The 24,276-nt window shown below is 45.3% G+C and overlaps 1 protein-coding gene across 4 annotated transcripts in view; it reads left to right on the forward strand.

Moving 5' to 3' along the window:
* Window positions 1-24,276, forward strand: part of CD82 (CD82 molecule) — a 39,419-nt gene that overhangs the window by 12,799 nt on the left and 2,344 nt on the right. For all 4 annotated transcript variants that reach the window (XM_032691588.1, XM_032691587.1, XM_032691590.1 and 1 more), the window contains exons 2-8: window positions 6,517-6,598; window positions 11,997-12,069; window positions 15,319-15,443; window positions 16,547-16,621; window positions 21,224-21,331; window positions 23,379-23,570; window positions 23,851-23,934. In XM_032691588.1, the coding sequence (XP_032547479.1) occupies window positions 6,536-6,598; window positions 11,997-12,069; window positions 15,319-15,443; window positions 16,547-16,621; window positions 21,224-21,331; window positions 23,379-23,570; window positions 23,851-23,934 (720 nt within the window). In that variant the 5' untranslated portion in view covers window positions 6,517-6,535. The remainder of the gene's footprint in view (window positions 1-6,516; window positions 6,599-11,996; window positions 12,070-15,318; window positions 15,444-16,546; window positions 16,622-21,223; window positions 21,332-23,378; window positions 23,571-23,850; window positions 23,935-24,276) is intronic.

The raw sequence follows: 24,276 nt of genomic DNA on the forward strand, positions 1-24,276 counted from the left end.
CTGCATGCAGGCTTGAATCTCTGTCCTGCAGGTGTCTTGCAGACAATGTTAGGGTCTTGCTGTACATGCCTGTACTGCGAAGTGCTAGTTGAAAGTTTGTGGACAATTAAGTGTGGTGCTGCAGTTTGCAGCCTGATATAGCTGTGCTCCTTTCTCTTTGCCTAGCCCTCAGACCACCTGCTCTAGCTTGAAAGCAATTGCTTCTACTTAAGATAAACAGCAGCTGTCTCTAGAGCACATGGGATAGGAGTCTGTTCCAAGTACCTTCTTTTTTCTGTTTCTGACATTTGTATTATTCAGAAATAGTTTTCTGCCTTGCCCTGATACTTTCCTTCAAAAAGGAACTGTACCTGGATCAGAGAGATATACACACACACACACATATATGTGTGTGTGTGTAAAAATAATCTCTGCAACTGCAAGTGTGGCCTGTTTGAGCAGGTAACCCTAATAAGCAGCCTTCATTTTTAGGATCCAGCTTCTCCCTCAATCCTTCCTTTGTAACTTTTGAAGAGATGCTGTTTGGAAAATCTCCACAACAAATATGATCTTGTTTATGTTTTCAGGGTCATTACACAGCTGGTATTATCTCAGTGAAGCTTAAAGAAAAGTTCAGTGAATTCAGACTTGAGTCATTCATTGTCTTTATGGTTATTTGCTTGCCAGAGACAAGATGTACTTCCCAGGTGTACTGAAAGTCCAAGGCCTCTGAATATTAACGTCAAGGAGATGAACTCCTTAGGATATTCTTTGTATGTTAATGTGGCTGTAACTTGCAGTCTCTGCCCTGAGGGCAGTGGTGTACCTGGTTAACAGGAGACTTAGTAACTCTGTCATTGTTCATTAACTGGTACTGTTGTGTGAAGCTGTCCTGTCTCATCACTGGTGATTGGGAGACCTTCTTATTGCCAAATGCCTGTTCTGTATGTGCATGGATAGAGAAGGGGCTGAGCTTCTGGGTGCAAAGGCTCAGAATCCTGCAAAGAATGACCTGTTTCCTTCTGTCCTGTGGCTTTCTGAGCTGCCCTTTCCCCACTCTCTTCTTCTGTGTGTCTGGCTTGGAGCTGGGAAAAAAGTGATCAAGGGGAAGTGATTAGATCATTTAGTGACCAACTTCTTTATTAAGCTGGCTTCTTGGGTCGCTAGCCAGGTGTGCATCTAATCTGGTCCTGGTTTCTGGACTGGGATAATACTGCAGAAAGCAACTGGCCTTCAAAATGGCCTCAACCTCATGCAAATTACTGTACCGATAAACATCTTTATGGAATCAGCAACATGCTGATCCTAAATGCTAGTTACTTTGGTCAGAGAGCGCCAGTTCTGCAACCTGAGTAGATCAGTGGGAGTTCCTCCTTCTCCAGAGTTTCTTGATCAATCTGTCTGCAAATGAACCCAGATAAGCTTGGTCAATGTTGTGGTGTGAAAAAAAGGGAGGGAGGTGAGATTAAATCAGGGAGAACTTTAAAGATTTTCAGCGTCCACCTGGTAATAAAATCTTGAGGGAGACACCTTGTTGCAATGTGTAAGGCTTGGCTGTACGCATGGGGAATGTCGTGGTTGCCTGTTTCGTTAAGAAGCATTTGCAGTGCATGAGATTGGCTGAGGTTGCTTCAGTGGACCAGCTGGACTTCAACCCAGAGGTCCCACCTGCCACATCAGATGCAAGATGCGAAGAATCAGGAGCCTGGGGGTATGCTGCAGAACCTTGGTTCGCAGTGCTTGCTGCTGCATCTCTGCATGTGCCAAGTTGGATGTTTCTTCTTGAGCAGGCAGGAGGGATAGCAGAACTGAGCCAGCGTGCCAGCCTTACAGGGCATTTGAGGTGTTTGTGGGGGTAAGGGAAATAGCAACTTGAGAAAACCAAATCTGGTGCTGGCTTGACCTCATCCTAGCCTGGTGGAAGCTGGCTGTAGCACATCCTATAGGGTCTGCTTTTGTTTTATGTCCCCTGATGTTAGAGCCTGAGGAGTGGTGGTGAGGAGCAACTGGCCAAAGTACATAGAAACAACCTGCAGCTGCTTTGTAACCAGTTATTTCTTTTCCTTAAGTGAGAGGGTCTGGGGAAGAGAGGGCAGCATCTTCAGGCTATTTAGATGCATTAAAATGTGCCTTCTTTACTTGAGTTGGAGTATTGGGGCTGACTGGCAGAGCTCCTTGCTCTTAGGAGCACGTGTGCTGTCCTTGAGGGTTTGTGTGAACTTTGCACTTGCTTATAAATCTACTGAGACGGTGATTTCCACAGCTGTCGTACTCTGGTTTGTTTTCTGGTTCTTCCTCCTTCTCTTTCACTGCACTCATAAATGAGCCCCTTATTTGTGCTGTACGGTAACTTGGCAGCTGAGGTGCTTCAGCTGCCAGAGCTCATCAGGAAGAAACCTGCAGGGTGAGCATAAGGGTGGTGCTGCAGAGGAGGGCTGAGCTCTTACTGGCAGAGCTGCGTGGCACAGGCATGTACAGTGCTAGCCTGAGCCACATCTCAAACTTCAGTGAACACTAAGCATGCAGTGCTTGCTGGGTGGAGGCAATACAGGATCTAATTTGAGAGTGCAGAATTGCAATTAAAAATTAACTTAGCCTCTCTGTCCCTTGACTCATGTGGTTATAATGTCTGTGCATGAAGTTTCCCCCTCCTGCCTCTCTGGCCAGTGGTTGATCCAGGAGGCAGAGGTGTTCAACTTTCCCCATATCACTTGTCCTTCTCTGCGGTCACCTTTTACAGGAGGGGGGCTGGGAGTATCACAGACTCCTGCAAAAAAAATAAGTTAATCTGACCTGTGATGGGACTCCTGCTGTTGCTAACAAAGCAGGCCTCTGCCTGCCTCTCCACAGGCACATGTCCTGGATTTTGTGCTCCTGTTCTACATACAGGTCTTGCTGTCATTGCTGTTGCTGGGAGAGCGACAGACCTGAGAGCTAGAGGTGAGGGAGGAGGCAGGAAGCCAACCCCGGATGCCAGTCTAGTCTGTGCAGACTTGTTCTGTTCCTCCCCTGTGGGAAACCCCAGGGTTCTGGATCAATTGATGCCTTCCTGGACTTAGCCTAGCTTAAGCCTCAGGACCTGAAGGGAGAACTAAGAAAGACCCAGAATCAACTACACAACAGCTGACCAAGCTGTGTTGGCAACCAAGTTTTTATGGCAGTGGTGCCTCAAAGCAGCAAACTGCATAAATAATCCTGCATGTCTTTATGCAGGATGGGGAGAGGTTGGGAGAAATGCCATTCTCCAAGCTGATGGTTTCTTCTGACCTCCTCTTCAGAGGTGGCATCAATCTGGAGAATGACAGGGAAAATTTGGACATGTATAGGCAGGATTGTTGAAAAGAGTGGGTGTTGCTGCTTGGGGAGGAAGATTAAAATAGTCAAAGCAGTCGGGGTGGAGAGGAAAAGAAAGAAACAAACAATTATGCACAATCAGTGGAATTTTAAAACTGCAAACTTAATATATTAAACGTTTGCATGTGTTGCTGTGGGACATTAAGGCTCAAAACTTGACCAATTTCAAAAGGCAAATGGGCAGCTTTGTGGCTGTGGTACTTAACCCATGTTTTTGCTGTTGAGTGGCCTGTGGATATGCCTGGTTGTGATAACTCCAAGCTCGTCTGCTTCCAAACCTGACCTTTCTCAAATTTTGTTGAGCTGCTGCTTCTAGTGTTGCTAGTTTTGTGGCTGTTTGTGCAATTTCATAAGGGAGGGTTTTGGGGAGTTTCATTAACGCAGTGAACAAAAGCAAGTTACTTTCTGAAGAACAGATGAAGAGTTGGAAAATCTGTAATGTTTGAATATGTGGGGCCCTAAAGTATTTTAAAAGCTCAAAGCAAAACTCTAAAAACCTATTTCTCTTCTGGCTTGAAAACTGTACTTTGAAGTACTTTATGCCTAGGAGCTATGACAGAGATATATTACCCTGTGGAAAGAAGAGAATAGTGCATAGTCCTGTAATGCACAGTTGGGGTTTGTTGAGTTTTTGAATAAACATTTAAGATGATATGCCTTTAACAAATAGCTAGGAGTAGAAGAGCCCTGAAAGCAATATTTTACACTTGTTACCTCAGGCATGTCTTCTTCCATAACAGCTCTTCTCAACTTGTTTGACTACTTAATTAGCTTAAATAACTTATCAGTGACTTATCAAAGAAGTGTAGGCATCTTTAAATGACTTATCAAAGAAGTGTGGGTAGAGTTGGAAATAGGTAGCACAGGCTATTCCTTAGTGCTAGGAAGCAAGTCAGCAACTACTGGGACTTGCCCCTTCAGTTTGAAAATAAGAATTGGACCTGGAACCAGGCATCTTAAGGTAAGAAGTCCAGTGCATTGGGCAGGAGGTTATCTAGCTTAGTTCTTGGCTAGGTTGAAGAGTAGAAAACCATTTGTAACCCTCACGATAGACATTCGTTATCGGCTAGAGTCCTGGCTGCCTCATTGTTCTGATTAGACTTCCAGGCTCCAGTTTGTGATGCTATTAAGAGGAGATGTGTTCATGGTGAAGCCGGTAAGCAAGCCAGGTAGATGGGAAATTTTACATCTTAGTTATCCTCTTCAAGTGCAGTCTTAGGTGTTGGTGCCTGAGAGAGCATTTTTCCTGAAGAGGAAAGGAGGAGGAAATCTGCTAGCAGAGAGCCTTCACTCACTTTTCCTAGGTTGGTAGTGATGCAGCTGTTGTATAGTGCATCTGTGCTGGAACAAAACCAGCTCACAAGTGATGGCTGCACCCAGGGACACTGGAAATGGTAATGCTGTGTGTTTTATATTTGGTGCACATATGCACCAGAAACTATTACGGGAGCTTTCCATGGCTCATTTGAAGGACCTACTTTTGGGTGCTGCTGGCTTTATGAACTCTGACATGAGGGGTTAACTAAATAAAAACTGACAGATGTTGCTAACCTGGCTGTGCAATAAGAGCTCCTTAGGTGCAGTGACTGCTATATAGATGAGATTTTTGAGATCAGTCTGTAGCACAGCTGGATGAGGTCATATTTCTGTGCTGCTTTCCCACCTCAGTAGCATCTTTCTAGGTGCTGTGCAGCGATGGGCTTAGCATAGTCTCTAGCTATGGCATCCCTTGCAGTTAGAGCAGTAGTATTATCTTCAGCCACAGAGTTCAAACTTGTGCTCTCTCCTGGTAGTTAAAGGGTGACCATTGCTTGGTGGGAAGGCTAGCCAGTTATAACAAGGCCCACATACCAGTTTAGCTCCAGAGTTAACCTAAATATTTAATAGGATTAAGCAAAAGCCTTTGATTGAAACAAAAGAACATACTGGGCTCCTGTAATCATTGGTACACCCAGGCTGGCAGAGGGAACCCTGCTGACCTTGTTCTCTGTTGGGGCTATTTCTTCCCAGGCTAGACTGGTGACCCCAGCCTAGCATTGCTCTTCCTGTGACTGTTGATTCTTAAAGCAGCATGGTCTGTTCGCAAGCAAGCAAGGAGATGTTTGCACCAAGCAAGGAGCTTGGTAGAGCAAATTTTAAGGAACTCTGTTGCCTATGCAAGAAACATAACTGAGCCTGGGGAAGGAAGGAGAAGCAGGAAAGCTGACAGAATCACAGAATGGGTAAGGTTGGAAGGGACCACAGTGGGTCGTTTGGTCTAACCTCCCTGCTCAAGCAGAGTCATTCTAGAGCGCGTTGCGCAGGATTTTGCATCCAGTCAGTTCTTGAATATCTCCGGTGAGGGAGATGCCACAATGTCTCTGGGCAATCTGTCCTAGTGAGCAGTCACCCACATTGTAGAGTTCTTCCTCACCTTCAGGTGAAACTTCCTGTGCATCAATTTCTGTCTGTTGTCTCCTATCCTTCTGCTTGGCAACACCCAGAAGAGCCTTGATCCATCTTCTTGCAACCCTCCTTTCAGATACTTATAGACATTGATAAGGTCACCTCTCAGTTGCCTCTTCTCGAGGCTGAACAGGCCCAGCTGTCTCCGTCTATCCTCATAAGAGAGACGCTCTGGTCCCTTAATCATCTTTTTTGCCAGTGAATCCAGTGGACTTACTCCAGGAGCTCTGTCTCTCTCTTGTACTCTCTTGATCTCTGAGATGTTCCCCCACCAGTCCTCATGTGTTGCTCAGCTGTGCTGCTTCCCCAGGAGGAGGCTCATTTCAGCAGTGGGATTGGTTTGTGGGACTTTTTTTGAGCTTCTGAGCTCTTCGGTGTCAATTGAAGTAGCTTGCATCACTTTTTACCACCAGGAGTAGTAACTAGAGTTGGTGTTTTGGCTGATGCTACTATTGCAAAGTCTGTATAAATAGTGGTGGAATTAGCAGTGTATTTGTTATTAAATCTCTTTTGGAACTGCTGGTAGCCCTCTTGGCTGTGTCTGTAGTGACAACAGTGTCCTGTTTTGCTGTCCTGAAAAGGCAACTTGGGTATTCTGTGGAAGACATGCTATCTGTGCATATGCTCTGAGGCTCCCTCAGATGATCCAGAGCTCTGCACAGGATAAGGGTGTTGCTCTGAAGTTGCCCAGAGGACCTGTCTGTAACATAACTGGTTGTCTGTCTGTTTTCCCCTTAGGTCCCATAAGTGAAAGAAGATGGGGTCTGGCTGCCTAAAAGTCACCAAGTACTTCCTCTTCCTCTTCAATCTCCTGTTCCTTGTAAGTATTGTGGGCATCTGTGGAGTAGAAAGGAAGGCCTGGACCAAAACTAGCTGGAAAGTGGTTTTTGATGGATGTTGGCCCAGCGTATTCACTGAATAAAATGGCCACAGTTTTGGAAGGAGGGAGGGAATCCCTGAAGCTCAGGGATGTCAGAGCTGCTGTGTGTGTCTCAGGTGTGCTGAGCAGCTCTGCTCCCAGAACCCACCTGTGGTCTCCAATGCATGCAGCTCCCTTCCTGCACTGGAAAGGGAAAGAGGAGTTATAGGTTCTTTCTGGAAGGAAAGTAGTTGTAACTACTTTCTCTGACACATCTGGAGCAGCAGCTGAACTATCCCTGAGCAGCAAAGCTACAAAACCTGCCAAGTAATGGCAGTGCCCTCCTAAATAGGCCAGGCAGGCTTCAAAGAACAACTCTAATTTTGTTTGAGTCCCAACGGCTGGTTTTGATTTTTAACGAGATGAATTAGTCCAAGTTTGAAATGGAGTTGGGAGGTGGGGCAGACTGGGGCAGGCTTGTCTGGGGAAATGAAGCAGCCCACTGGGTGCAGTTATTTTCAAGTGTGAGGCTTAGCAAAAGATGAACTCCTTTTGGAACAGAATGGGTCTGGGAGGGCCACACACATTCTTGCATGTATCCCTTTTTGAAGCTTAGATATTTTGTGTCATGTGGACGGTGTTGGTGATGATCATACTGTTGGTGATGCCTACTTCCATGGAATTGTGTAGTGGGGATGTACAAGGTTTCAGCTTTTCACATTTCAGCAAGGAATAGCCTGTCAGATATTGTTACACTTGTGCAGCGTGTAAGGAGAAGGAAAGGTCAGGCTGGGGGAGAAGAGAGCGAACTGGAGCATGATAAGGTGAGCACAGCTTTCTGGTCTCTGTCCCTGCACACAGCTTCCTGCATGGCTGTACTGTGCTGCTAGCACACGGAATGAACTTGAGGCACATCTGGATCTGGTTTTCCTTGGCCTACTGTGCTCGCTCTTTGCATTTTGCTTCCATCCTAAGAGTAGTTAGCTGTGGTCTATCAGCCCAAAGTCAGAGGTGCTCAGAGCATCCATGGGGAAGGTTCTTGGGAGAGAGGGGAGAGGAGAGTTTTTTCAAGTGCTACTGGGACTTCCAGAGTACGATTCAGTCCACTTTAAAAATAGGAAAAATCCAGCTGAGTCCAGCCCTGTCCCCCTGTTAGTGCAGGACTCCTCTGATGGCATTAATATTCAGGCTATTTCCTCTCTTGAAGAGGTGATAGATTCTAAGCAGCATATAACAACTAGTCTACCCTGGTAAGCAGAGCTGTATTTGTTAAGGCAGTGTTTGAGTCTTACTGAAACCCAGTACCTGGGCACTGGCTAGTTTTTCTTTATGCCTAAACCTAGGTCCAAGTTCATAAGCTAATCTCTGTACAGAGAAAGTTCTCTTCAAGAAAGCCAGCCTAGCGTATGAGGAAAGGGGATGACAGCCTGATATGCTACAGTGCCTTACAATAGTGTCACTGTTTTTGCTGTCAATTGTTATTGTGGTATCTCTATTCCACATTGCCTTTCCCTCCCTTCTTTGCTGAGCCATGGTTGCAGGCAGCCTGTGGGGATAGATGTGCTCTCAGGAGGTAGAGTTGAGCTGCTTTGTTGGGCTGACCCACATCTGCGCTGCATTTTCCTAAATTTTGTGAGACTGGTAGGATGGCAGGCTCTGAATCCTTCTGTGGATGCTGAGGAGGCTTGAGCACTCCTCACTGCGTGGCAAGTGATGGGAAGCAGATGTTCTTTGTCTTGTGCACACCCTGCTCCAAACCTACTCTACTGCCCCTCTCCCTCTTGTGGAAAGCTGGTCTGGTGCACTGAGCTGGGCCTGGAGAGTAAGAGCTTTAAGACAGATTGTGTGTGAGAAGGTCTGTGCTGACTGAAGGGAAGCTGCTTTAAATGAGCTCTTTAAGCCTGCCATGCAGCATGGGCACTATCTTCACCTCAGGCTGCTCTCTCAACATGAGGTCTCCAAAGCCACTGTGTTCTGGGGTGGAGCTCGATACTTCTCTAGAGTGAAGATTTTGAGTGTGCTTCTGTCTTGACTGATGGCAAGCTTTTTGCACGTGCCAGATGTTGAGGAAGGTGGCATCCCTTACTGTCTCGCTATCATAGGAAGTAGTTCACCCGAGAAGTTTTTCCACTATGGTTGTTCAAAGTCTGAACTAGGGAGGGGAGTGTGGTTGTTCTTGAGTTTATACAGTGTGGTAGAGCAATACTAATCTAGCAGAGAAACTGCTTGTGTTGAGTTGCTGGGAGTTCTCAGCCCAGACAGGTGTTTCATATCTTGTGCTGGTTTCCTGAAGCTGCTGAGTTTTGTTGAGGAGCGTGCTTGTGTAAATATGAACATTAATGCTGGTGATGAAGCCCTGTGTCTGCTTTGGACCTTGAGGTGAGCCTATGTAATTGCACCCTGTGCAGGCCAACCCTAGCTGTCTGAAGTGTGTTCTTCAGCCTTGCTGGCAATTGAAACCTTTAGAGACACGCTGATGACTCTTTTTGGATGTTAGTCATTGAAATAGCACTGCTCTACAGCTTGAGGTCTGTGAGAAAGTCAATTGCTATAGCTGAAGTAGTTCAGGGACTTGGTGGTATTTTGCAGTCTTGGAGCCTTATTTCAGGGAAGGGTTTGACCTGCTTCGATTAAAGGCAAGAAGGTTACTTGGACTGCTTGCCTGCTTGCTAGAAAAGATACCAAAAACACAAGCTTAGAGTATAATCTTAGTTTCTCTCATCAGAACTTAACACATCTACCTTCTTGGCTAGCAGACATGTGCCGTAGCACATGCGTCTTCTTAAAGGGAAAGCAGCTCTTTGAGACAAGTTCAACACTCTTTGGAAACTATTTGTTTAGAATATATAACTGTCCTACTTCTAACCCCTCTGTAAATGCAGCAGAAGGCTATTACCTAAAGCAAAGTCTGGAGTTTAAGAGCCTTTTTCTTGTCCCCTGTGCCAGGCTCAGTGTCACCTCACACAATCTGAGTGTAAAGGAAAGCAGTGCTGGGGAAGGATAGTTGGGACCAGCTGCTTTTTCCAGAAAGATGAGTCAGCTCCATCACACCTTGGTTTTTCCAAGCCCCTCTTGACTGGCTCTCTGTGGGAAACTGCTGACCCTGCCTTGAGGGAGCTGCATCCTTCTGGCTTGGGCATGGAAGGACATTTTGCTGAAATTGGAGGTGAAACCTCCCCCTACCCCCGAGGGAGGAGGGGAGACATGTTTTCCCCACTTCAGGAATTTACAGCAATGAAGCAGAGGACTTAAAATCCATGCAAAGCAAACATGATTTCTTCCATGGAGGGTCTGAAGCCAAGGCAGTGGCAGAAGCAGCCTTGCTATGAGATGCAAACTTCTGAAGATGCTGAGCAGAGATACTGTCCTGCTAGGAGGTAAATATACCTTTGTTAATAGGACAGTGTTTTCTGCCTGGGGCTGTTGTTTCTCTGCCTTCCCCTGGAGGTGTTTTCCACAGCAGCTCCTGGCAAACATACAAGTCGTGGACTGGAGAAAAGATCAGAGTGAAAACAGGCCTTGGATACTTTGAGCACCTCATAGCAAATAACTTCCCAGAAACTCTGCTCAGCAGCCGTTCTGTGTTTTGTCTGCAACAGCAAAACTTAGGTGACATTTCAGGGTCAGTGAACCAAAAGAGATGTCCCATATGCCTGGTTTGCATCTTTGTTAAGACAAATATTTATTGAGACTATAGTTTAAATGTGAGACTGCCTCAAACTGTCAATTCAGCAGTTCTGGGTACTACCAAGTTTGAGAGGAATTTTTTAGGTGTCACAGCTGCTGCACGTTCAAGAGGCCTTTCTAGCTTGATCACCAGATTGTGTGTTGTGGGTGCAGCATGTTGGAGCAAGGGGGAATTCTTTTTTTTCTGGGATACAACAGCTACATTTTTTCTGAGTCTGAGTCAGTATGCTCCATCCATCTTCGTAGGTAGGAACTCGCTTGATGACTTCCTAATCCTGTCCTGAGAGCTAACTACGTTGCACCCTCTGCCAAGCCAGGAAAGCTTGCAAGCAGCTTATTTCAGACTGTGGCTTTATCTTTGCTCAGAAAAGCTTCTTTGTATGAGGAGCTGAAGCATAGTGTAAACTTTCAAAATGTGGAGCCAATGCCTGTCCATACAAGCCTCTCTGCCAGCTCGCTTTAGGTGGTGGTTTGGCATCCCAAGTATCAGAACATTCTCTAATGAAGTGCAGAATTGCAATCTCTCTTCAGCCCTGTTAATTTATTTCACTTCATCCTTTCTTGAACTCTTGCTGCTGCTGCTTCTTGCAGTTCATGTCCTCTAGAAGCATCTTACTTGCAATTCTTGTCCTTCCCATGTCTCTTCAAAGTCTATTTTAGATTTGCACAAATGGTTTCCAGTCTCTGCAGACTTCCAGGCTTCTCAGTGTAGTTACTTTATTATGGGTGTAGTGGTGTTCTTACCCTGCTTTGGGAACTGGGGTCATCTACACTGAAACACAGTGTAGTATAAAACATGGTGATATTTGGAAGCTAAAACAGAGCATGCTTCCCCTTACCTTCCAAAGTGAGATGGGAAAATTGTGTGTTACTTGACTTCTCAATTAGGTTCAGCTGAGTCCTCACAGGGATGTATTGCTCTACTAATCCTTGCCCTAGATAAAACTGTATAGTGAGCAAGGCAGAGGCCGTTTCATAGAGGAGTTTCATAACTCTTGACTCTCTATTGGGGCTAAGATGTGTTGGCTTGAGGGGCTGTGGTATTCTGGCATAAAGTAGGGGCCAAGGCAAATGCCTAAACTTGGCTTTGGAAGGGACGAAGCACTTTGTTCAAAGGAACCTGCTGCTGGGTTTTCTGTATTTGTGGTTTGAAGCCGTAACATTATAAGAGCCTGACAAGGCAAAGATTTCCCTTTTGGAAAGGTTCCAGCTGCCAGATATCTAATCCTTTGTCAGGCTCCCAGCCTGAGTCCATAGAGTCATGGGTTTCTCTATTCAAAAAATCTTTAAAATCATATACGTTTGTCCTTCTTCAGTTCTTCACAGAAGCAATGCACTTACCTTTTGCTTCTGACAACAGTGTTCTAGCAGCAGGGCGTCTCTTCCTCAGACTGTTTTGAATGGTCCTCCTATACAACAACATCAGGTACTATTCAAATACTGTGTGAAGGACTGCCAAGCAGATCTTGGGGCTCCTGTGCAGTTGGCTGAGGCATTTTTCCTGGAGTCATGCTAATCCTGTTTACTCTGGGAGGAGTACCATGGGGGAGATGGGCGGGAACAGCAAAGGAATGATTGTTTTTAGTCTGGAAATATGGATAATGGTGACTGCCGCCTCTTATTTGTCTAAGCTAATAAGCCAGCTATGTATGTTTTGTTCTTGCTCTTTCAGATCCTGGGGGCTGTCATCTTGGGGTTTGGAATATGGATTCTGGCCGACAAAACCAGTTTCATTGCGGTTCTACGTAAGCCTATGTTTCTTCATCTTCATTCTTCTTTTGAATTGACTTTGGTTTGGAGCTGTGTTTCACCATTATGTAGACTAGGAAAGGCAATACTTGTGTGCATGGTCTGTGGCCTGAGCAGTAACACTGGTCTTTAGCAAGACGGGACTCTTATCAGGTACAGGATGAAAGGGAGCAACCCTGGAGACACAGCATTCCTCCTAATCTTGTGGATTGCAACACCACAGTCAGACTGAGTGAGACCATTGCCACTTCAACCAACAATCCAAATATTTTATCTTAAACATAGAGAATAGTATTTCATCCTATTTTCACTGCATACTCAGTTTCCACAACAGCTTCCTCATTACCGTCGGGTCCAAAGACTCCCAATCCCTTAATGCAGTTTTACTGTGTGAGTCCTCCATGCTTCTGTTACTTGTTTTCTGTATTGATCTACTTCAATTTGACTGTTTTAAATACCAAAGAAAATAAGTACCTAGTTTTATTGATGCTTCATGTACATTGACAGTAGACACTATATTTGTTCCTAAGCAGTTGAGGATGTAGATTTGGGGATTTGATGGAAGAGGACTTGAGTTTTAACAAAGAGTCTGCTTTCTGCAATAATAGAAAAGTGAGCTGACTTAGCAGAGTCTGGGCTTCACAGGGCTGTAAGCGGACTTTCACCAAATGAGTAGCTCAGCTCCATCTTTCACTGTTTCTGCTTCCTTTGCACTTTTTCCTAGAGGAGACTTCAAACAACTTTTCTGTTTGGTGGGTCTGGTTACTTGTTGCCACTACCTCCAGAATTGCTGAGTCTGGCACCAGCCTCAGATGCTGCAGTAAGGCTGTGTGCACACTGCTTGCAGCCCCAGAGAATGAACACTAGTGGCATTCATAGTCCCTTTTCCAACTAGACTGATTCTGCAAGGAGCTTTGTCTCCCAAGTCCTGCTGAGCACTCTGGCCTGGCTTTGGAAGGTGCTGGGTGGAGAGATACCCCCTGCTAATACCGCACATGCGAATACTGCTGCACTGTTTTTGTGCTGTGGCATCTGGCTTGCTACTGCGGTACTAGAAGGTCAAGAAGCACAACAAGGAGTGTTGGTTAATAAAGTGGGGACATGAGCAGAAATGAACTAATACATGCAACCTAAAAGGAGCTTATTGGGGCCTGGCTGTTTGCAGCACCCCTCGCAGTGTGAGGTGTGCTTAGTACCAGTGGGCCAGCAGCTGTTCCCTCAGGTTGTTGGGTGTAACAGCCACTTGTGGAGATAGAAGTCCCTGAACTTGGCTCAGCTTCTTCCCATTTTACTTGGAATCTCTGCTAACAGAGCATTTAAGGATTTTGTTTCCTTCCTGGAGATTTCCAGAATCAGCTCTTTCTCCCTGCCCCCTCACTTCCTTTCCCATGCCTTGCCCCTCTTTGCCTCTGCTTTAGTGACCTAGGCATCAGGGAGGAAGCTCAGCACAGCAGGGCACTCCAGCTGCTGCCAAAGAAGCCTGTTGTACTTGCTTGGCTGCCTGCCCAGTGTAGAGGAAAACACGGAGCGACAGGAAAAGAGCAAGGAGTTGAATGCCTGCAGAGCCTTCTGTTGCAAGACAAGACTATTGCAGATAAGAAGTGCAAGTGTGGCTCCTGAACGCTGTCAGTTCACCAAAGGGCTTTTGAGTTGGAAATAGCTTTTTCTGTCTTGTAATGGAAAGCTGACTTAGTGCTTTCTAGCACTGTGGAGGTGCTGCAGCCTGGGCACTTGAACACTTAGTGTATGATGGCTGAGCAAATTTTGAGAGGGAATAGTATAGACTTGTGAAGGCCACTCCTGTAAGGCTGCTTCTTCAGTAAATGCTTTGCAGTATCACCACCTAATCTGCACAGCAAGAGTCACAGGACTGGTGAGGAAGTAGGATCCTGGCTTCTGTGGCATATGTCCAGCCAGAGAGAGTCTGGCCTGGAAATTAATCAAGGATGAAATGACCTGTGTAGCGAATGGATCTGGTTCACTTTTTGATATGTGAACTTTGTTCTAGGGAAAAGGCTTTGGAAGCTGGTGACCAGTATCAGAAGTGGGGGGAGATATGTATGAGGTGGGAGAGTATTAGTCTGGATGATTACTCTTTTAATGATGATGGATGATTACTCTTTCAGAAGGAGCTCAGAGTAAGCTTGCCTCCTGGGACTTCTGTTCAGGAAACTAAATGCTGAGCTCTAAAAATGTATTTTCATTAATCACTGGACATCCAGAATTCCCCTACAATGTGTAACTTTCAGATTTAAGAATGTCTCTTAATGATAAATGAGGTTTCTAGTTACTATTTCTAGACAGTATCTCTTCAACTTTTATGCTGTCGTACTTGCTCTCTCCAATCCTATCCTACAAGAAACAGTCCAGTGACCAACTCAATTGTAAGCACTTGTTTCTTGTTACTCGCAGTACTAAATGGTGAGGGGAGAGGGCTGAGAGCACCAGCATGGCTGAAATAATGCGACCTAACTTAGCTGAAAAACTATTGAGCATTCAAGAGCACAGTCAGTCCAGACAAAAGCAGGAGGATAGCGAGGATGTTTTGTAAAAGTAGCTAATTTGGGCATGATATCTGTTTTGATCTTAGAATAGCATCTGTTTGCAGGGGGTCATTCATAGGTCCTGCAACAGCCTTCAGTAAGTACCTGGCTTCAAGTCATTCAACGCTGACTTGTCAAGTAACTTGTCACATCATCTGTGCTCAACACTAGCTGTAGCTCTTGTTTCATGTTTCACTCCACAGAGTTAGTGTGTCCCACTGTTGACCATAACTGGATAAGTAAAAACAGAATGGCTAGAACAAAGAATAAAGTGAAAAGATGATCCAAAAAGGGGTTTTAGAATTTGGATGAAAGCTTATGGGAAGATGGGAAAGGGAATTCAAGCAAATAGGTAGTAGTTGTAGAGTAGAACATCCTTTATCTTCTTCTCACTCAGAGTGCTTTCATGAGGGAGTAAAATTCCAATAAGCAGCTAACTTTCTCCAAAAAAGGTTCATTTGTTTCAAGTGACCTTGAGTCTTCCAGGCTCTGGAGACCTGCAGGCTGGCTTTGAAAGGCTACCTTCAATCAGAAGACACCCAGAAGCAGCCTTCTGTCACCATGTTCAGCACACCTGTGTGCAGTCCCTTTGTTGAAGACAAAAGACAGTTACCAGGAGATAGGGACACAGCTCTATAAATGGTGATGGCAGATGAAGTTTTTGTCAGTAGCTAATGTTGTTCCCTCTCATGGCTCCCACAGAGACGTCATCTTCCTCCCTGAAGACTGGTGCATACATTCTCATCGGTGTTGGGGCACTCACCATGCTCATGGGGTTCCTGGGCTGTCTTGGAGCAGTCAATGAAATTCGATGTCTCTTGGGTCTGGTGAGAGTATTCATGCTGTTTAATAACTCTCCTGCGAAATATCTGTTGAATTGTAGCTGGATCTCTGGTCTCCTGGGGATAGTACTTTGCTAGGTCAACTTAGATCTATTTCTTAATTTGCACATGTTAAATTCTCCAGCAGTCAACAGACTGCAGCAGGGCACTTCAGAGACTACTGAGATGATAGCTCTGTGAAATGAGAGAGGATGTCACTGACACTTTCTGCACATAGTGAGTTCAGGACTGCCAACTGCAAGTGTCTCTAGTGACTCTGTACCCTGTCCCCCTTGCCCTGACTTCGCAGTTGGTAGCACAGTGAAAGAGAACTGGAAGAATAACAGCGTCCTGCCGTGCTACAAAGTTCAGCTTCTGTGGAAAGTGTAAGAGTCAAGAGAGACTCAACTAGGAATGTCCTGTATGTCAGGACTTCTCTTCAAATAGTTCATCTATAGGAAGTTTTCTGGCTGTGATGGATGAGATGGCACTAGCTTCATACACCTCAGCCTGCTACTTGACTTGGGCTTATTCAGAGCACATGTATATAGGAACCCAAATATTGCACACATTGTGTGTCCTGGGGCATCTCCTAGTGTAACGGTAGTAGCTGCCATCGTTTAAAAGTAACCTCAGCAGTTTGCTGGTGAATCTTAAATTTAGATCCTCAAACAAGTAGAATAGCAATTTTTAAAAAGGTAATTGACTTTAAAAACAGTTTTAAAGAACTAGGTTTGTAAAATTGACTCTGTTTTTTTGTTGAGGTTTGGGATAGGCAGAGTCCAACTGATGGAGGCCAGAGTGGTCTGGGAATGGAGCTGGAGATGGGAAAGGGAGTCCCAGTTGGAATGACATATGCAGACAGTGCTCGTAAGCCCTCTCCCTCCTGCAGTCTTCCTTTTGGCCTGCTGGGAGAAGTGCTGAAGTGCACTGGCCTGATGTGGATGCTTGTATGTAAGCCTTTTCCCAGGAAGAGCGTTGCTGATAGCAGTTTGTCTGCAAGCACAAAAGGTGTTAGCTCAATGTTGTGATTTCTCTTGTATATGAAACCTTATTAAACTTGTGCTATTACGTACAGACTTTTCTAAAGGTTTCTTTTTGGTTTCCAGTACTTCACCTGCCTGATGATAATCCTCATAACTCAGGTTGCTGCTGGACTGGTCATCTACTTCCAGAAAGAAACGGTAAGTATTTCTTACTGTGTATCTTTTCCTTGGTCTTGGCTTAGGAAAACAGGAGACATCTAGAAATTCTTTCTTCCAAACTGGGCTATAACTAGCAGGCATAACTGGATTCTCCTTTCCTCTACCCACACTCAGCAGCTTTGCTGGGCAGTTTGCTTTTTCTGTATCTGCCTCAGTAGTGCTGCTTTCTCAAGTAATATGAAGCTCTGTTTGGTATGCAGGCTTTATTTTTGGGTGGTGGGAACAGCAAAAAGAAAATCCTGAAAGGCTGTAGACTGCACTTCCTCCTCTTGATCCTGCTGTAGACAACTATTTGGGCATGTATTAGCAGTGGTTACTACCATGTTGCCATCACTGCTGCCTTGAGGAGTTACCAGCCTAAGCGCTTTTAGGACTGGTCTACCTCCTTGTACCATCTTGTTCTGTGCTTTCGGTGTTTCTGCATCTGTACAAAACTCTCCTTGCAAGAGCTCTCCTCTTTCTCCAAGAGCAAACCCAAATATCTGACGGTTCCTGTTCTACAACTGGAGCTTAAAAACAAGTGGTTTAATATTTTGAAGTGGATCTCTTTGTCAGGAATGCAGTTTCACAGTGTATGCTTCTAGAGCTCCAACAGGCTTGGTAGTGTAAAGGGAATAATTCTTGAGCTACCTAAGTGCATTGCAACAACCCATCCTGGCTAAACTGGGAGCCACAGACATGCAGTCACAAGTTATAACTGTGGGGTCACTACTGGCTTCTGGTACCAGTTGTGGATAACCTGTCCTTTGCTGCATAACTGTATATCTATACCACTGTATGGCTGTGCTTGTTCCTCCTAAGCCAGCCCTTCAGCTAGGCAGTTACAGAAAACAGATAGTTGAGGAAGTTATGGATGGGACCTGGTGGAGTAGTTTGGAAGCAGAGGGAAGGTGCCTTCCATGAGCCTAACGGATATGAGCTTTGTGTAAGTGGCTGTGGTGACTCTGAACAGCTGTTGCCTGGGTTCCTTGCCAGATGTGGTGTGAATGTAGCTTGCTCTTTGGGCTGACTGAAGCTGAAGGAGAAAATAAAATGTTGGCTAACAGGTGTGTAAAGATGCAGCTTTAAACGAGCTGCTGATTCTCAACAGCTCTGATTAATACAGGGAGGAGCTGTGGGGATGGGCATTCCCCTGTGATTGGGAAATATGACTTTTCAGACCATGAAATTCTGTACCTCTGTTATTTCTCCTCAAGTTGTCACTCTGCTCTAAAATAAACTCTAGCTTTTAAGCTGTAGCTTTTCATTTAAACCTCAGTCAGACCTGGGAGAGATTAAAGTGCTGGGGGTTATTCTGCACAGCCCTGGGAGCTGGTGTGACTGACATCATCACTTGTATAGATCTGACAGAACGGTCAGGGAAGCTGGGCTTTGAACAGATGCTCCTGTTCAGTCCTCAGTGAACAGAATCCACGGAAAAGCTTTTTGTTAGAGCCCTCCTATTTCAGGGGTCCTCCAAAGTGCCAGCCTAAAGTGCTAAGAAAAACTGTTTGAGGAAGGTCTTGGCTGGAACCTCCAGCACACTGGTTTGAGGCTGCGCTTCAGTGCATGTCGCTCTGCTTCACTTGGTGTGCGTCATCCCAGGGCAGCTCGGAGCACAGTGAAGCACACTGAAACTGCTCAAGATCCAGTCCCTAGATGTGTATTGTGTTCTTTGTGTTTATTTCTTTCTGACTTTGGGAACTTGGTTAGATATGAAACAAGGAATAACAGAGTGAGGGAAAGGATTTTGGATCCAGGATGCAGCAAGTTGGTGCTTGCTCCTCCACTTCTTGTAACTCAAGTATTTATTTCTACAGGTTCGCTTGATGTTATTGGAATATCTGCTTCTTTTCGGTGTCAAAATCCCCTCCACCCTGACATGTGACAGTATATTGAAATAAAGTTGGCATAACTAAAAGGCCAAGCCTCTGACAGGAAGGCTGCTGCTTTGCCTCTGCCATGAGCATTGTTAGAGGAATGCCCCTTCAGACTGGAATTGCCCAGTACTACTGGGAGGATGTTGATGCAACATTCATTCCCCTACGTCTGCTGGTGGCTGAAACTGTGGAGAGGGTTTTTTTAATGGACAACGAAATACTAACTTCACAAATGTTACAAATGGCATTCTGCTTTGTGAGGCTAATGTCGCTACTCACCTACATCTAGTGGATGACAAGCCCCTAAACGTGAGAGCCTGGGCAAAGTCTCTCTTGGCCTAGTCCACACAGTGCTCTGCAGCTTGCCTCTAAATGCTTGGAGTGAAGGAGAGCAGTGATGTTTTGGGAATAGTCCTACTTGCTAGCTATTGTTTGAAGCAAACAGGCTTGGGTGATTTTTGTGCAATGACTTGTCTGGAGCTATAGACTATGCATGAGTTTACGAATCTGAAGTGACTAGGTGGGGAGAGCTCCCTCCAGGTTTTTTGAGCCTATTTTTGTGTGCAGGCTAGATGCTAATAAATGCTGGAGGAAGAGTCTAGCTTGAGTCTGACAGAGGGAACAGGATAGATGACTGACAGTGGAAGAAGCCTGCACAATTCATTCTGTGATCAAGACTGGGATTGAAGACCCAGGCTCTTGCCTCTGGCATTCAGCTTTCTCCATCTCCCTCTTCAGTAAGCCCATGTGAAGGGGAGACTGACAGCCTTGCTGCTTTCTGGCAGTGGTCTGTGGCTTTTCCTGGAGCATTGAATGTCTCACAAAGCACTGAGTCCTGACAGGCCTTAAATGGGTGAAGATGGTGGAGATGTTGAAAGCCTGTCTAAGGGTTCCATAATCCCTTCTAGCTTGTTGCTCTTTGTTTTACTCTGCCAGGTACCTAAGGGTGAACAGCTGCAGGTGCCTGTGTTTTCCCTTTGGGCTGCTCTGCTGGTTAAACTCATGAGCAAGCTGGCTGTGTGTGTGCTCTCCAGAGCTGTGCTATTGTTTGCGTAATATTCTCCCTTTCTCAGATTACTTTCTGAAACATGTAGGAATGCCTGAGTTTTTCTCTAGCTGAAATGCCTCACTTTTTGAAACCAGCGCTGTTTGCAAGACCTCTTGCCTGTTCTTGTATAAGAGTAGGGGAATAACCGACATACAGCTTCCCTATGCAGCTGTGATTGGGGTCACCAGATTCAAGTCTTGTCTTTGCTTGTGGTGGGGTCCTGGGATGGAGAACAGAAGCCCTGCCTGGGATTCTTGCAGAAGTGACACTTGGCTCCATCTGACCTAGTAGCTAAGGGACTAGATAGGCCCAGGGTAGGAAAACAAATCCAGCTCTCTTTCCCTCCCTCTGCATGTGGAGCAGCAGTGTGCGGGAGGGGTGAGGGTGGGAACTCAGAGGTTCAGTAACTGATAAGGCTTATGGCAGAAGCCAAGGCCAATCTCATTAGTGAGAACCAGGTCAGGTTGCCTCAATTTGAAGGGAAGGAAAAGGGGAAGCGAAGTAATTAAAAGGGGAAGAGCTAGACATCATGAGAAGAAAGATCATGCACCTCCCATCTGTCTGGCCTGACATAGCTGATCCTAGTGAACTGAGCTCCAATTTTCCTAGGAAGAAGAGTTGGTGATGTAGAAAAGCTTTTCTTAACAGTAGGAAGTGTTTCCTCTGGCTGAGTGTCCTGGGGTTTGCTGTGGTCATTTACCATGCTTAATAGTAGAAGAAAAGGGAAAAACCATTTCCACTGATTTGAAATATGCTGTGGTACCCCAGTCAAACAGGTAATGTATAGGATGGGAACATCCTAGTCCTTAGTCTGATGTAACTCTATCCCATCCCTCAGGTAGTCTGATGACACTTTTTTCCAACTTCTTGTTATCTGGGTCTGTCCTTAGCAGTAAGAGCTGTCATCATGTACAGGCTGGTGAAGAAGAGCTTCAGAAGGAGGTGGGAGGAAGAAGGTGAAAGAGTCTGCCAGGTGTAGCTTGCACCTCTTATCGAACTGAAAGGTGTTGTAAATGTCTCTGGATAAGGAATGGGGTTGTAGGGATGATTTGATACACCTGAGCTTTGTGATAAGACTGTTAATGAGCAGTTTAGATAGTTGTAATACTTCCTGTCTTAATACAGAAACAGAAGTTGTAGGAGTCTGACGAGAGGCAATTCAAGGCCTTGTGAAAAAGGCGAGTTTCCACCAACTGTTTGTCAGTAAACCCAGCTGCATACAGCAGCAGGAGAGTGACTCATACCTTCCCTGAGCAGTGCAGATGAACTGCAGTGGCTGAGATTCTTGACCAGAGTTTTGCTGGCAGTACACAGTTAGGAACACATTTTTTGTGAGTCCTTAAGGCAATGTTGTCCTTCAGCTTACACTTATCTTGCACATCTCTCTTGTCTGGGGCAGGCAGTTCAGTCTGTGTCTTAGCAGGATAACTATACCTGGTTCTGTTTCCTTACGGCTCATCAGGCTTGAAGCCCTTCCCTGTGCCTGGGCAAGGACTTTCTGGGAAGTACTGGTGCTTTGGCTGCTGCAGCGGCAAAGCTGCTGTCCTTAACTTATTACTTATTGCAGTTAGCTTTTTAGAGTGACTGAAGCTTCATATATGTATTCTAAGTCCCAAAGAAAAGGCTACAAGGAATTGACTAATCTAACTCTCCTGCCTCTTTTTTTCTTGACAGCTGAAAGAAGAGTTGTCCCACATAGTTAAAGATCTGATTGAAAATTATAACCCTTTGAATGAAGATAAGAAGAACTTGCGAGAAGTATGGGACTATGTGCAAATACAGGTGAGTCATGGGGGCACCAAGAGTTAGATGACTTGGCAGTTCAGACAATGGCCTTTAAAGCTAGGCTGAAGACAGGGAAACAGATATTGCATGTTGATCTGGCTGATCTGCAAAGTTGCCTGTGAGGTTTGGTGCCTGCAGACTAGAAAATGGTCTTGCTTGCTACTACTGGGTCAGACCCTGGACCATTTCTGCATATTGGCTGTTAAAACTAGCTACTATCGGCTGCATGGCCTAATGTATCCAGCCTGCCCTTGTTTGCTGGGCTTCCTGAATACTAACATGTGAAAACCACTTTGCATATGACTTTTGTAGCAAGTTTACATATGATATTTGTAGCAAGCTTATTGCCAGGCAAGTCAGCAGCACCATCTGCCTTACTACTTGGTGCATGTTGCTTGCTTATTGTGATGGTTCTTCTGCAAGTGTCAGCATTCTTGGGAGCCATCCAACTGCCCATGGTTTCTGTTTTAGCATCAGGGTCAGCACTTGAGCAGCTAGAGAGTATTCAAGCACACTGGAGTCATGACAGCTGTTTACTGCCAAACCACAAGCCTTGAGAGCTGGCTGGCTGTTGTGGTTAAATACATGCCCAGCATGGGACTGATGTGTAGTAAGTACAAGTAATAGCATTTGTCTTCTGTCTGTTCTTTGGTCTACAAAATGTTGACCTGCAGTATTTCTCCTCCTTGGAGAATGATTTATTTATGTTTTATCACTGTGGTTGCAACTCCTTGCTAGTGAACTCAAGAGAAGCCTGAGTCTACTGGGGAGAGAGGCTCATGCTTGAGCCCTTTTTGTATGTAAGAAGACAAGAGGGTTTTGTAGAGGTGGTGAAGTAGAGTGTTGGGAGTCTTTGCACACTGAAGTTAGCATTTGAAAGCGGGTGGGTATTCTGTAGACCAGTCTTGGAGTTAAAGTCCTCTTGTGAGGCAGAGGTAGTTCATTCTGGAGGCTGGATCTTCACAACCCTTGTTGGGAATGCAAATACTTGTCGTGGTGTGGATGTTCAGCTGTTTGTATCTCTGCTTCGTGTCTGTTATAGCAGAAACACTACTTTTCCTTTCTGGGCAGGGGGAGATTTTCCCTAACCTTCTACCTTGAGATTTATAGCCTTTCTGCTGTGCGCCACCATGCAGGCACAGGGATCCGTGCCTATGATAGGATCTTAGTACTTGCTGGACTTCCCGATGTGCTTTCCCCTCCAGCAACTACAGTTTTATCACGTGGCTGTATAGAAATGTAAATGTTTCTTTGGATGGAAAATATTCCTCATCCCATTTTCCAGCCAGTCCCCACTGCAGCCAGGCAGGCTCACGGTGACGTGCTGGGGCTCGGCGGCGTGGTGACGCCATCGTGCGGTGGCTGCTGCTGTCCCCGGGGCCACGGCTGAGATCAGTGGTACCTTGCGACTGGGAACAAGAAAATGAGAAGTTCCTGTTTCGTACCTGATCAAAAAAATGTGTGCTACTCAAAGAAAAATCAAGTATTAGCATTTAAACCTATGGAAGTGGCATCACTAGTGGAAGACTAGGAAGTAAGGCTTTTGACATATCTGTGAATACACGTGATGAATTTTCAACATATAAATCTCTTGCCTGACTTGCCTCTCCCTCACCAAATCAACCTGCCAACGATAAAAGTGGAGGGACTGAAAAAATCTCTCAACTGTGTCACACAGGACAACTGCCCTCCTCCAGCTGAACCATCAGCAACACCTCCTTTTGCATTTTTACCTTTATTTAGCATTGTCACCTGGAAATAAAATGAAGTTTGCTAGTGTTTAGTCTGCTAGAAGTCAACCTTTTAACTCTTGTTTTGCTAGCAGAGTGATTCTTTAGTAGGAAATAATGTCCCTGTCTTCTGGACAGCCCTATGCATAAGTGACCAGGGTGGTGGTCTAATGCAGCTAATTCATGCAAATGGTATGGCCTGACTATTGTTGTTACATGGAGAGTTTTTGTGTACTTCTGCCTGTTTATTTTCATGTGCAGTTATGTCGCCAGTGCAAAGTGTAAGACTGTGATGATCTCTCTCTGGTTATTAGATCTCCTGCTGTGGCTGGACTGGAGCAAAAGACTGGGAAGATAATGAGATTATTATCAACAAAAGCATGACTGAGTATCCCTGCTCCTGCTCCAATAGAACGGAGGACTTAGAGGAAGGAAGAGGTTTCTGTCGTCTGGATGACCCTGTCAATGGCACTGCAACCTATACTGACTGGCCTGTTCATGGGCAGGTGAGTGGATATTCCTGGGCCCTGTGAAGCTTCCACTGAAGCTGCCGTATCTTTTTGTTCCTCTGGGAACTAATTTCACATCATTAGTGCTTGAAGTACCTGTGGAATTTGGGGGAAGGGAGAACAGAGATCCCACCCTTTTTTGCTAAAGCTACCATGAAACTTGGTATAGCATATAATGGAGATAATTCCTGCATGCAAAAGAGATGTGTTATGGATTTTTAGTCTTGAGATATTTAGATTCACGCTTCTTTTCCTTGTGACCATATTTTTTCTATAGGGATGCATGGATGGTGTAGAGCAGTGGTTGAAGGACAACCTTGGTGTCATTCTTGGGGTTTGCACTGGTGTTGCTGTTATAGAGGTAAGTCACTTCCTGATGTGAACCTGTACTCTCTTACCATGGAGACTCTTTAAAAGACAAAGCTATTTTCTAGAGTAATTGACACCTGGTTTAATGGTGGTGCAGTTTTAACTCTTGGTTATATCTACCTGGGCCTTTGAACTGCTGCTTTCATTGATTGGATTAAAAATGGAACAAAGCCCTGTCTACTTGTGGTTCCTTCTGATGTATCTGACTCTTGACAATTCACTGTATGCATAACCAGGAAGACTGAGACAAGCAGCATCCTGCTAGTGAAATCCCACTTGTTGCCTTAAAAAGCCCATAACGTAGATTCACGAGGAAGGCACATCTTTCTGCAGT

Source organism: Chiroxiphia lanceolata, chromosome 6, assembly GCF_009829145.1.
Source record: "Chiroxiphia lanceolata isolate bChiLan1 chromosome 6, bChiLan1.pri, whole genome shotgun sequence".
Lineage (NCBI taxonomy): Eukaryota > Metazoa > Chordata > Aves > Passeriformes > Pipridae > Chiroxiphia > Chiroxiphia lanceolata.